This window comes from Dromiciops gliroides, chromosome 4, assembly GCF_019393635.1.
Source record: "Dromiciops gliroides isolate mDroGli1 chromosome 4, mDroGli1.pri, whole genome shotgun sequence".
Taxonomy (NCBI): Eukaryota; Metazoa; Chordata; class Mammalia; order Microbiotheria; family Microbiotheriidae; genus Dromiciops; species Dromiciops gliroides.
In genome coordinates, this window is record NC_057864.1 from 409,863,172 (window position 1) to 409,877,809 (window position 14,638).

A 14,638-nucleotide genomic window follows, 5' to 3' on the forward strand; every position below is an offset into this window, starting at 1 on the left:
AAGATAAAAATGGATTTCCTAATTCTGAGTTGTTCCCATTTAAAGAAATGTCTTTTAGTAGGTGATGCAATAAATAGGCCATTCTGTCTTTTTAAAGGGGAAGCGACTAGAAGCAGAGAGTTAGGCAGAAGGACCAATTTACCAGACAGAGTTTGATTCTATGCATTAACTAGAATGTTCTTCTTTTGGTCTTCTGATAGTTCTTTTATTTTAAGTAACTTGCCCCAAGTCCTTACAACCATTTGTAACTTTTTAAAGTTATATTTACCATAATGAAGCTTGACAATGAAAGGATGATTCACTTCCGCCAAAATATCTCTCTCCATTTTTGATCTTACCCGATCTCGAACTGTAAAGCACAATAACAAGGACTTTCAGAAGGCAGGAAGTAGACTTTTCATGTAAAAGGAAGGTATAAACTTAGATGTAACCAATTTTAAAAGCATAGCTATCCCTAGCAGTCCCACTTTCCCAAATAAGGAAAACTTAGAGGTTTACATAAATCCATAGTCAAAAGCATAATCAAACTACATAGTCAAGTGTTCTCTTAGACTTTGATATAGGTGGTGGTAGAATCATTTCCTTATACATGCCCATATGTGATAATCACAGGGCCACATTCAAAGTGCTCATTCCTTCAATGGCTCCTTCTTACCTCTTAAATAAAGTCTAACCACTTTAACTTAGAATTCAATACCTTCTATAATCTGTAATGACCCTACTTTCCAATCCTGAGGGCTCATTATTAGAATCCCCCTAGATGAAATAACAGAAAACCTTTCAGAGCTGATTGTGCAGTTGAATTCACTTCTTTTGCAGCTGAGGAAATTGAGACCCAAGGGGCTATATGACTTGCCCAAAGTAACACAGTTAATTATTGCGAAGTCCTGGGACTAGAACTCAGGTGTCCTGTTTCCTTCCTATAATGCTCTATTCATAACATCCTGGATGAAAGGACAATGCATCATTTACACTAATGTACTGTAACAGCTGGGGGAGGGGTAGTCTGTAGAGCTTGAACCCACAGATGACAAATGCTCTGGGGGAGGTAAAAGAAAAACAAAGGCAATTTAAGTTGGGAAGAATTTAATGAAGCAAGGGTTATGAATGGAAACTATTACCCAAAATAATTATAGACTGAGCCCTGGGTTCAGAAGTGAAAATGCTTGCTGAGCATTTGTATTTAGAATGCAATTTCAAATAACAGGCAGCATTTTTGTCTCTAGAGTAATGATCCTTGAGTTTAGAGATCATTTTTCTCCTTATTATCATAGTAACTGTGTTTCAGAATCTGTTCAATAGGCTGGAGAATAGAGTCTGGTCTTACCATCTTTTCTTGCTTTTTGGTTGTATTGATAAATCCACATATACCTCAAAACCCTCTTTGAGTTAACTACTGAATTACACAGCCAATGTTCATTCACTTTTAGAAACAACTGTCCAATAAACAATAAGATGTTGAGATTGATGGGAATGTAGGTAGAGGTACAAGAGGCTGCTGATATGGTAGGAGGCTGGGTGAAGACAAACTCCAGGGAAAGGAGATGGACCAAGATCCTACTCTTCCCAAAGTACTCTTTCCCAAAATAGATCATAGAGGTCATAGATTTATAGAATGTTAATGATTGGAAGGAACACTGGAGATCATTTAGACCAACTCCTTTATTTCACAGTTGTAAAAAATGGGCTGAAAGCATGGGAACTGTACCTTTTGGGCTCACCTGGCCATTCCCACAATTGTTTAGGTTTCCCTGGCAAAAATGGAAAAATCATTTGTATGTGTATTTTTTCCTCAATTAGACTGTTAGTCGCAGTGCATAGCCTTCCCTGAGGGTATGAGTATGTCTTATCTAAATTTTGTATCTCACCTGCCTTCAAGTTGTATTCTGAATGTAGAGGATGCTAAATAAAATGTTTGTTTAATGGGTCAGTTGATGTCATCAAATAATAATAAGAGCAATAATAGCAGCTAACATTTATATCGCACTTAAACATTTGTAAGGAATTTTAATACATTATTTTTTAAGCGGTGTATACCATTAAGCTATATCATACTATATAAAGTGAAAGTTAGAGAAAAGTGAGGTAGGGCTGAGGTTTGGTAAGAGGTTGATATAATTGGAAAAGAAGTGCATCTCTATAAATTGCCTAATTCATAGTGCTATGGGGGAAAATGTTGCCATCATCAGCATCATCATTGAATGATGCAATCTGGTGCAGTGGATAGAAGACCAGTTTCAGACCCACATATCTCAGGGTCAAGTTCAACTAAGATGTTGAGTTGCAAAGGAGTTAATCTACATTGATCCACTGAAACAATAGGTGCCATTTCTACTGCTATTGTATACTCAGTATCCACAAAATTTTCCCCATGATACAGGTCTGTCTGACTAAGTTACCCTCCTGCTTAAAAGTAATCAGCAGCTGTCTGTTATATATAGCATAAAATATACTATAACCTCAAAGCTTGGTATTTAAAAACCTTGACAATCTAACTCAAAACTACCTTTTTTCCTTGCTTCATATTAATCCCTTTTATGTATGTTTATAACTACATCCGATTAATAGCTAATCTTCAAACTCACCCTCCCATTTCCCTCTTCCTATCTTTCATAAAAGACACCCCATATTCCTGCAATGCATTTTCTACTTATCTCCATATATTGAAATCTTTCTTTTCCTTCAGCATCCATTTCAGCTACCACTCCTGAATGAATCTTTCCCTTATCCGCCCAGCTGAAAATAATCTCTCCTCTTAAAAAAATTACTAGAGTATTTTGTATGGATTTATCTTTTCACATTCTATGTTGTCTTTTGATGATTTTTATATATAGTGCAGTGGAGAGTTACATGGGGAGTGTGAGCAGGGCTACAACATATTACTAATAAGGAGTGTTGTAGGAGAAACAATATAAAGAATGTCATCATGCTGAAGCTGATGGTGCCTGCCTGTAATCCCCACTACTAAGGAGGCTGAGGCTGGTGGGTCACTTGAGCTCTGGAATTCTGAGTTAACAGTGGGATAAACTGATTGGGTGTCTGCATTGTCTGGTAGGAAGATTCTGATATCCTGGGAGTAGAGAGCCCACCAGGATACTTAAGGAGGGGCAAATTGGCCCACAATGGAAATGGAACAGATGAAAGGCCCTGTGCTTATCAGTGGTGGGTTTGGCACCAGGAGTAGCCCCAACACTTTCAGCCTATGACACTATTAACTTTTAAATGTTAAAAAAATACTGATAAGACAAAAGCAATAATGTTCATAACATTTACTCAACAGAAGGGAAAAGCAAGAATAATCAGACATTACAATTATACACGAGCAGACAAAATCAGGAATAATCAGAACATCACAGTCTATGGGCAAACCTGGGTAAAACTCTCCTACCAATGAATACAGTGTCTGTAGGGGAGAGTGGGCTTAGAAGGAAAGAAACCTAACAGGCAAGCACAAGTAGAGAATTTTATGTTCACATGGCAATTCCTAACTCTGGACTGCAGGTCTCAAGGAGCTTGGTCCTTTTAGGAACATTCTGCACCATAAAAAGCTACTTCTTCACCAGATGATCCCTTTCTGGATCCATAAAAAAAAATCATCAAAGAAATACACTAACAGAAAAAAGATGAACCAGTCACTTAGCAAGAGTGTGGGATGATAGCTGATGGGAAGCCCATAGGATCCATTGGTAGCCACACAGTATCAAGAGAACTTGAGGAAGGCCCTTCACTTATTGGGGTGAATCCTTTGTGGCAAGCTTATGAGAGGACAGGAATGCGAATTGGCCTGGATGAGTGGGATTTGTATTACTGATGGAATAACTCCACCAGTGAGATTATGGATCATCAGGACTATATCTTTGTCATATCTGTTCATTAGATTGCACACTACTTGAGAGCAAGGATTGTATCATTACTCATCTAATGACGTATAGAAGAATAAATTGGACCGAACATCAATTTCCTTGTTTGCAAAATCAGGATTGGATTCAATGACTTGTAAAGCTATTTCCAGCTCTAAACCTTTGATCCCACAATTTTCATACCCCCAGCACTTAGTACAGTACATTTCAAATTGTTGGTCTGGACCTGTGATTTCACTGGCACATGGAATTCCTTGCATGAAAATATTGATTTAGATGGGCAACTATTCTATAACTTATATGGTCCTAAAATTGCCTGGACAGACCGAGATACTAAATGACTTCCCAAGGTCACACAGCCAATGCAAGTGAGGGGCAAGACTTGACCCCAGGTCTTGTTGACTTTTGAGCCCAGCTATCTATTCATTACAATGCAGTGTTACATCTGTATGAGTGAGGCATTAAATTAATGTTAGACTGAATGGTTAATCTGTGGACATATGACTTCTAAATGTTCAACAAACTTTATTATTAACTCCACATTCATATTAAAATGCAAATGTGCTTTCTGATTTAGAAACATTTTTACTATTTCATCTTCTAAGTAAAATTAATGCAGCTCATTAATAGAAATGAGCAAGTATGTTTATCCAAGAACAAAGCCTCATACCAATACCCCACTTAGTTCATTAGAGTAGTTTCCCCCATCAAGCTACCTCCCCATATGATTTGAAATATTATAAATTCCAACACCCAGCCTCATAGGATCATAGCTTTAAAACTGGAAGGAATCTTAGAAGCTATTTGTCTATGTGATTTGTAATTGTATGGCTCCACAATCCACACACCTACCACATGGCAAAAGCAACCACAAAGTACCTATACATTACACCTGCTACAATGAATTATAGGAGGTAGTAGCAACAGTTACTGTGAACAACTAAGGAAACATCTCCAGAAGCAGAGGATGACAATCACATTATAGCTTATTCATTTCACAGAAGAGAAAAAATGTCTCATCTAGATGAAAACAGTGAGATCAGGAAGGTTTTCTCCAAGTAAAAATGAAAAAATGGGAGACAAATATATAAGATATATGGGTAAGTTTTATTCCAGGAAGGGGAAGATTGCTATGATACCTGTGATCAGGCATCTCTTCCCTTTTTGGTATAGCTAAGGCTTGGTGTAGACCCTCATCCTTTCTCTCTGACCTGTACTCACTATGACATGGCTGTGGTTCCCCAAAAGGCCTATGCATTAATATAACTCTGAGTCCCATAGGGTCTTAGAGGTAACCCTGGTGTGGGAGTATATATTTCTATTACCTGCCATGGTAGCTCCTGAGATCTATCCCCCATGTGATCTCCAAATAAATCACCATGACACTATTAACTTTTAAATGTTAAAAAAATACTTAATGATAAGACAAAAGCAATAATGTTCATAACATTTACTCAACAGAAGGGAAAAGCAAGAATAATCAGACATTACAATTATACACGAGCAGACAAAATCAGGAATAATCAGAACATCACAGTCTATGGGCAAACCTGGGTAAAACTCTCCTACCAATGAATACAGTGTCTGTAGGGGAGAGTGGGATTAGAAGGAAAGAAACCTAACAGGCAGGCACAAGTAGATAATTTTATGTTCACATGGCAATTCCTAATTCTGGACTGCAGGTCTCAAGGAGCTTAGTCCCTTTAGGAACATTCTGCACCATAAAAAGCTACTTCTTCACCAGATGATCCCTTTCTGGATCTCACAGCTCTCCTGCTGGGCAGAGACTTTTCTCTTCTGATCTCCAGTGGATGAATAGTGGGATGATCTTTTAGTTCACAGACACTCTTAACAGGATGATGAGAAAGGATTACACTCTTTTGGCCAAAAAAAAAAAATATAAAAAAGTATCACCATAGCAGTTGCTCAGTGACAAGTAGTTCTCTTAAGTTATAGAATTATGTAGCTCATCAAGTTAGCTGTCTACATGCTGATAATAAGCCCAGCCGGTTTTTTATTCAACAGTATTCTAATTCCTCTAACCAACATCTAGCAAAACTGGGCCCCTTCTCCACTAAGTACAACTCAGAACAAAAGAAATGTTGAGCTTCTCTTCCCTTCTCAAACCACAGAAGGGAGCAGAGAACAATCAGGAACCCCCAGAACTTTCATCTCTCTCAAATTGTAGATGACATTAGAGGATAATTAATTAGACAGCTCTGTAGGCATTGGCTTTCTTCCAATTATCATAATTGAACTCTCTCATCTGACCCCACCTTTTTCCAGCTGATCAGCAAAACCTCTCTTCCAATCAGCAGGCTCCTGCAAAGCATCTGAAGCATCAGCTTCTCCCATCACCATGTCTTCTGTCCTCTGTCCCTTGATTCTTGTGATTACTCCTGTCTCCCACTTTACTTGCCTGCTTCTTTTATCTTTTTCTTCCTCTAGCTTCTTTTCTGACTTCTCACATCCCCCTCCTCCACCCCCTCAACAAGCTTCTTAAATTTTCAATGCTTCAAATCCAAATCTCCTTATGGATAATAACTCATCATTATCTTATAAGGTAAAGCTCAAAAAATCCAACTTTCTGTCTGGTATGAGCTCCATAATACTTATCTAATTGTTCCATAGTTCCTAGTTATTTAGAATTACTCTGTTATAAACCTAAAGACAGTCACATGCAAATGAGCTAGTGGGCTACAATGCCTTCCAGCCTTTGTTACTTCAGTCTTTGCTCTTTCTTCAAACAGCTCCTCTCATTACATTAATCTGAGAGGCAGTTTTCTTTCTGGTCCTGAGAATCATCTATGTTTCTTCTCAATATTTTACCTGAAAGACTGTGGTCCATTTTGTTGACTTTATCAGTTTTTCTTTTGCAATATATTTTCCTTGCCCCTTTCAGTAACCAAGTTATCTACATGCAAACAAACCCCAGTATCTTACATAAGTATACTCAATAAAAAGTCTCTGTGGACAACTTGCTGACATAGAATCCAGTTAAAATTAAATGAAGAATAGCATGCTCTCTCAGACAACCAGCCATCTGAGTAGCTGTCCTAGATAAATGGGTTCTTCAGTGATCCAGGAAGCTTTTTCCCATGGTGGAGAACATGTAAAAAATACCTATTTGGCAGAAAATCTGTTTCTTCTTCAACAATTTTGTACCTTTTTTCTAATTAAAGCAAATTGATACTATGAAGATATTGCTGCAGAGCAGGATTTTTATTTTACCCAGAATCTTCTGAAGCTCTGCGGGGAAGTCTCTTTTTAACTCCAACTTAAGTGGCCAGAATAGTGCAAATGAGAGGTATCTTTCTGGGGTAACTGGGGCCCTTGTAATTGGGTGCTGACATCTTAAACTTATTTGGATCACACCCGAAGAGCTTTGTTTTTGCACTGTATTTTCAGCTCTTAATATTAAGATGATTCAAGTACATTCTAAAGCACATTGGGGATCACCTAGACTGAGTTTAGTTTGGGGTCAGGAATGATAGAAACCAAGTTAAAATATTTCTGTTGATAGTTCTAACATATCAATATGTCAAGTATCTGTGATTTTTTCTTTTAGAAAAATTATCTATGAAATACCTAATAAGTCTGTTCATATGCATAAGTTCAAAGTTGTAGACATGAAAAACAAAACCATGATCCTTGCAATCAAGGCGATTACAATCTAATGGGAGGGGGAATATGGCACATCTACATTCTGATACAGCAATGAATCTATGACTTGACTGATATTCATACATTTTATGGTTGGTTTTTATTTTTGGTGGAGCAATGACGGTTAAGTGACTTGCCCAGGGTCACACAGCTAGCAAGTGTCAAGTGTCTGTGGCCAGATTTGAATCCAAATAGTCTGGACTTTATTTGTATTTTCATTGCCTGGCATATTAGCACTTAGTGGATGCTTAATAAATACTGGTTGATTGATTGGTTCAAGCCCAACCCCAAATCTAGCTGCTATGTCCTCATCTCAATAACAGTCTTGATGATAACAACTAGACATGATAAGAGATATTTTAAAATGAAGATAACATCTTGGGTTCAGGTTTCCAAGGGCAGCTGTTGTAGTTATGAGAACAGTAAAAGAATCAAACAAAGAAATGAGTTGTGTAATTTGAATGGAATGTTGATAAAGACATCATACCAAAGTGGAATCTTTTGGGAAAGGGTAACTTCAGATCTGTAAGACTGGCCACATGTATACCCATTAGCTGTAGCAAACATAGCCATGACATGTATGGCTTAGATGATAAGCTAGGTTTACTGAGACTGCTCATCAAAAAGGTCTGCATGTCACTTATTACAGCTTTGTTGGGGGAAGAGGAGCAAAACTCATATTCTCAACATGCCAACTTTGTAGTGTGCTTGACTTCCAGTGAAATATTTAGGGACAGAATAAGATGGCTAAGACAATAGATCTGCCATTTGAATTACAATGCCATGTAGCACAATTCCATTGAGAAGGAAGTATAATTAGAAAGCAAGCATTTTATTTTCTGTTATATAGAAAGAGAAGTAATTGATGCTTAATTTGTATAAGCTACTACACATTGGCAGCTGAATTCCATTGTACTTCTCTTATTCTAGGAGTATAAACTAAGATAGTAGGTCAACTTGAGCTTATTGTGAAATCTTTCCTGATCCCCCAGTTGTACCACTTAATCCCTCAATTAATCTCATATACACATATTCTTTGTTCATATCACAGAATATAAGCTCCATGAGGACAGGGAATATATAATTTTTGTATTCTTAGACTTTGGCATAGAACCTTGCACACAGTAGGTGCTTATTGAATATTTATTGCATTGAAATGATTATTATTATTTTTTTTTGGTGAGGCAATTGGGGTTAAGTTACTTGCCCAGGGTCACACAGTTAGTAAGTGTTAAGTGTCTGAGGCCAGATTTGAATTCAGGTCCTCCTGATTCCAGGGCTGGTACTCTATCCACTGTGCCACCTAGCTGCCCCTATTGCATTGAAATTAAAGAAGATATTCTTCCTTCTCCCACTACAACTGAATCAGGGTGAATGATAAAATGTAGGAATCATGATATTCCATTTTCATTTCTTGACATCTGCAGATAGATGAGGTAGAGATTTGTCAAAATAAACTTAAATGGAAATTTTGGTAATATGGATTCTGTTGAAAGGTTTTTAAAAGGAAGGCACTGGTATGGGTGAACCCTAAAGCTCCTTCCAGATCTAAAATTCTAGGAATCTAAGAAATTCTTCAATCTCTGATTGTAATCCAGTATGTTTCTTTTTCTATTTGACATGTTAAAGTTATAATATAACAGGGTATTCTGCTAGAAAAGCAAAAAGAAAAAAAATCTCAGTCAAGTTTGAGCTTCTCTTCTAATGGCAGACCTTAAATATGTGGTTGAAAGAGCTTAACTTGAGCTAACAGTATGTCAGTCTCCAGCACAAGATGTGCAGGGTTGGGGTGATGTGATTTTCATGGTTTACTTTATGCAATAAGGCAAGCTGCTACTTTCTGTACCAGCTGTGACTTTCATCTATCCTTCAGCACAGGTCCCAGATATAACGGTGCATTGCAGTGGTCCTTGGTGGATGTGACAAATGTGGTGCTAACTATGAGCTTCATTCCAGTGTGAAGGGCATAATTTCTTTGCTAGCAAAACATGGAGGCATTTTGGCAACTCGTTTTAGTAGGTAGGATGAATCATGTAAATTTCACTACTAATCACTTTTTTCTTTTGAAAGGAGCATGCTCCCTTAGCACTAAGTCTTCAAGTGCTGTGGGCCACTTTCCTGAATACCTCTCACTGGACCTGTCATCATTATTCCAGTATGTGTAGGTCTAGTCTGATTTTCAGTCATTAATTTTTTTTTCCTGTGGCCAATATCCATTAATCATTAGGAAGGTTGCTAAGTTGCTGATTCACATTCAGCTTGTTATCCACTCTGACCCCTTGATTTTTTTCCCTCCTATGAAACCAGACATATCAAGCAGAATGTGAATCACCAACATAGTTGTCTGGTTTTCAAAAAAAGAAAGTATAATATTTATTGATACTGGCTACTGTCCATAAATGCTATGAATTAGCAAGATAGACCTGGCAGTGGAGACTGTGGGTCACTACTGTCACACAGACTTTGTCCTACTCCTGGCACATAGTAGGTACTTAATAGATGCTTGTTGTTTGAGGAGGTTGTGACTATATCTTTTTTACATTGAGGATAGCCTGAAGATCACATAGTTAAATGATAGGCTCATGCTCATTGCCAAGAAGGCTGTAGAATTTCTGGAAAGGTTGGCTGGCTGGAATAACGTACAGCATCTGGGATCTCTTTAAATAATGTCGAGCAAAATCACAGTTCTGATGGAGCATTTATTTTCAAGACTTCTTTTCAAAGCGCATAAAAAAGGTACTCAAGGCAAAATTGCATCCTATTCAAGATTAAATCTTAGGATTCTGAATGAAAATTCATTTTCAAAATTATTTTTCAGCTTTGAGAAATCTAAGTCTCAACAAAAGAATAGCCTTGGATGAGTGGTTCTATTGTTCAACATCCAAGAACCAAGGCTATATTTAGTTGCTGTTCAGTACTCAAAGTAAATAAAATGGAGTAACCAACATTTAATCAACAAAATATTAATCTCATTTACCATTCTTGCAGAAATAGCCATTAAGAGATTTCTTTTCTCTCCTCACAATAAATAATATAAAAAGTCTGCACGTTACTTTGTTGAAATGCTTTAGAATTTAATAGAATGTAAGCTCCACGAAGATGATAAATTAGCCACTTAATAAGCAACTATTATTTGCCAAGCACTGTGAGAGGCACTTGGCATACTAAGATAAAAATCAAACAGTTCTGCCCTCAAAGAGCTTACATTTCTACTCATAGGCAAAAAAATCAAACAATGCCTTCAAGAAGCTTACATTCAATCAGGGACATAGTGTATACATTAATAAGAATAAGAATATGTATCTATCTCTATATATCTACAAGGTAATTTGGAGAAGGGGGCATTTGGAGCTGGGGGAAATGTAGAGTTGCTTCATGTAGAAAGTGGTGTTTGAGCATAGTCTGGAAGGAAACAGATTCTAAAATATAGCAGTGAAGAGAGAATGCATTCTAAGCATAGTGGACAGCTAGGTCAAAAGCAAAAAGATAGGAGATGGCTTGCTGTTTGAGAGGAATTATAAAAGGCCAGTTTGGTTGAATTGCAGAGTGTGGTAAGAGTGGTGATGCATAATACGATTGGAAAGGTGGTCGGGAAAAGGTTAGGAAGGAATTTATATCCTAGAGGCAATGAAAATAATCTGGAATGTCCTCTAGAGTAGGGGAAATGACATGGTCAGATTTAGCAAATTCAGTTTGTCAACCATGAGAAAGATAGGTTAGAGAGGGGGAGAGATTTGAGGCAGACAGATTAAGAAACTGTTGCAGTTATGGGCAAGGGGAGATGAGGATCTGAACTAGGTTTTTGTCTGTGTGAGTGGAGAGAAGGGGACTGATGGGGGATGTCGTGGTAATTGCAAACATGGGTGATTTAGAAAGATGATCACCGTACCTTTGAAAGAAATAGGGAAGTTCTATATAGGGGTAGGTTTTGGGGAAAAGATAATGAATTCAGTGTGAGATGTCTACAGGACGTCCAATTAGAAACATCTGTTAGGGAGTTGGTGATGGAGACTGGATCTCAGGAGTGCAACTAGGGTTTGAAGAATGGATTAGATCTGTGGGTTATCTGCACAGAGATAAAGAAGAGTAAGGGAACTGCCCAGGTCATCAAGAAAGAAGTAGAGTCAGAAGAGATAAAACCATTGGTCAGAGCCTTGTGGTACACTCACAGACTCATGTTATGGATGATGATCTAGCAAAGGAGACTTAGATGGAGCAGTTAGAATGGAAGGAAGAAAACCAAGAGTAAGCCACATCAAAAAACAACAACAAGGGGGCAGCTAGGTGAAGCAGTGGATAAAGCACCGGCCCTGGATTCAGGAGGACCTGAGTTCAAATCCAGCCTCAAATACTTGACACTTACTAGCTGTGTGACCCTGGGCAAGTCATTTGACCCTTACTGCTCCACAAAAACAAAATTAAAAAAATCCAAACAACAGCAACAACAAACCTCCCACCAAAAACAAAACAAAGAGAAAAGAGAACATATTCAGGAAGAGAGGGTGAGCAACAATGTCATAAAATGCAAGATCACAAAGAAAGAGGATCAAGAAAAGGCCATTAGATTTAGCAATTAAGAGATCACTTTGGAAAGGACAACTTCAGCTGAGTTATGGAACTGGAAGCCAGATTGTTTAAAAGGGATGGAGATGACAGGAAATGAAGGCAATAAATGTAGATAGCTTTTTCAAGTAGTTTGGCTGAGAGAGGACAGAGACAACAGTCTCTTATTGGGATGGTAGGGTCTAATGAGGGTTTTTAAGTAAGGAGGAGATGGGCATGTTTGAAGGCAGCAGGAAAAGAACATTAGATAGGGAGATATTCGTGATTAGTGAGACAGAGGGATGAAAGTAGAGATGGAGAAGGTGAGAGTGGATGGGATTGAGGCTACGTGACTGCCCTTGGCAGTTTGGGATAAAGGAATTAAAAATAGGAGATGATCTGAAGGAGTTTTTAGAAGAGAAAGGAAGAAGAGGGAGCTGATAGTGAATGGCCCCTAATTATTTAGTAGAGTATGAGATAAGGTCTTTAGTCTATTCATTATCCCCAAATTTATTTCTCTTTTAAACCTACTTAGAATTTTATACATATTATATCTTAGCATGAAATACATTTCACAAATTCACTGTCTATAGTGGCCAACTACTTTTCTTTATTGAGAACCATATATATATATATATATATATACACACACACATATATACACATACATATATACATATGTGTATACATGCAACTGGGGTTGAGTGACTTGCCCAGGGTCACATTGCTAGTAAGTATCTGAGGTGAAATTCGAACTCAGGTCTTCTTGACTTCAGGGCCACTGTTCTTTTCAGTGTGCCACCCAGCTGCCACATATGGTATGAATTCACAATCCTAGAGCTAAACTTTACCTAGCATGAAAACACAATGAAAAGACACTAGGCCCAGAAATACCATGCAGGGTCAACCTGTAATTATGTGACTGAAAACTTAGAAGAATGGGATCCACAGGTGTTCCCTTTCTCCATTTTTTCACCCTGCCCCCATGCCTCATTTACACAATAAGTTAAGCTGATGTTTTAAAAAGGTACCTACATGTTCTATAATGATCTTTTGTGTAGCCATCTATTTTATGTACATAGCAAAGAAACAAATGATTGCAATGACAAGTGGATTAAGAGAGGCTAGAGGGGCAGCTAGGTGGCACAGTGGATAGAGCACTGGCCTTGGATTCAGGAGGACCTGAGTTCAAATCCAGCCTCAGACACTTCACACTTAACTAGCTGTGTGACCCTGGGCAAGTCACTTAACCCTCATTGCCCTGAAAAAAGAAAAAGAGAGAGAGAGAGAGAGAGAGAGAGAGAGAGAGAGAGAGAGAGGCTAGAATGTATACCCTAAGCATGGGAAATTAAAGCATGATAATGATATCTATATTTTCTTCAGTTTGAAAGATGTATTCATACTGAAGAGTACAGTTATCCCTTCCACATTGCAGGGGTTAGTGGTGTTCTCCCTGCAACCTGGAATATCCTTGTAAAAATTCTTGGCTTTCCTTTCGTCTCAGAGAAGTCTGAATGGTTATGGTATTAAAAGATAAAATATGTCGATGTTATATGATATTATACATATATTTTATTCATTTCTGGGTTTCTAAACTTTTTCTGTGTCATCTGCAGCTTCCCTCAAACTCTTCCCAAATTATTATTTGATTTTTTATGCAGACCTAAGATATATTGAAACCACCATGGGGAAAGTTAGGATGTGGAAGGGATAGCTTTAAAAGATTTTTTTCCTCCTCCTTTCTTCTCTCTTCCTTTCTGAAGCCTCACACTGTGGAAAGGGCTATTTCCCCCCTTTTTTCTACCTTGGAGAGGGACTCAGAGGACATAAGATGTCCTTCCCTCCTGAGGGCAGAATAGCTCAAAAGCTCTTTTGCTACTTTTTTTTCCTAAATAGGTGCTCTAAAGCACTTCAGCAAGCATGACCTAAGGTAGCCCTGAGAAAAGGATTGTTATTTCTTTGCCATATAATAAGATCATGTTTGTAATAAAAAGTATGAAAAGAAAGGTGATATCAGCACGCTGAAGAGCAGAATTAAAGAGATAGAAGGTACCCTGGACTATCTTGTCTAAGCTCTTTATTCTACAACTGAGAAAATGGAATCCCAGTAATGTTAAGAAGTTTGCTCAAAGTCATCCAGGTACTTAGCTTCTGAAGTGTGATTTGAACTCAGGATTTCTGAATCCATAGGTTTTTTCATTGCAAGCTGAATCTTCTACTTCTAATTCTCAATATATACTGTATATCCTCTCACTATCAAAAAATTGTAGCCCTATTCTTTTCTCTTCTGGGTATGTGTCTTCATTGCCTAATTGTAGTATATGTGTGTGATTTAACACCAGAAACTGTTAGAGCTAATTAATATAGCATAGCTATCTGGGCTAATTCTCATTCTGATGAGCAATGATTTAAAAATTAGTCTTTTTGTTTGTTTTTGTTTTTTGTGGGGCAATGGGGGTTAAGTGACTTGCCCAGGGTCACACAGCTAGTAATTCAGGTACTCCTGAATCCAGGGCCGGTGCATTATCTACTGTGCCACCTAGCTGCCCCTACAAATTAGTCTTTTAATAAAA

At 37.8% G+C, this 14,638-nt stretch overlaps 1 protein-coding gene across 3 annotated transcripts in view; it reads right to left on the reverse strand.

Moving 5' to 3' along the window:
* Window positions 1-14,638, reverse strand: part of RPS6KA2 (ribosomal protein S6 kinase A2) — a 599,568-nt gene that overhangs the window by 130,573 nt on the left and 454,357 nt on the right. For all 3 annotated transcript variants that reach the window (XM_044005229.1, XM_044005231.1, XM_044005230.1), the window contains one exon: window positions 269-349. In XM_044005229.1, the coding sequence (XP_043861164.1) occupies window positions 269-349 (81 nt within the window). The remainder of the gene's footprint in view (window positions 1-268; window positions 350-14,638) is intronic.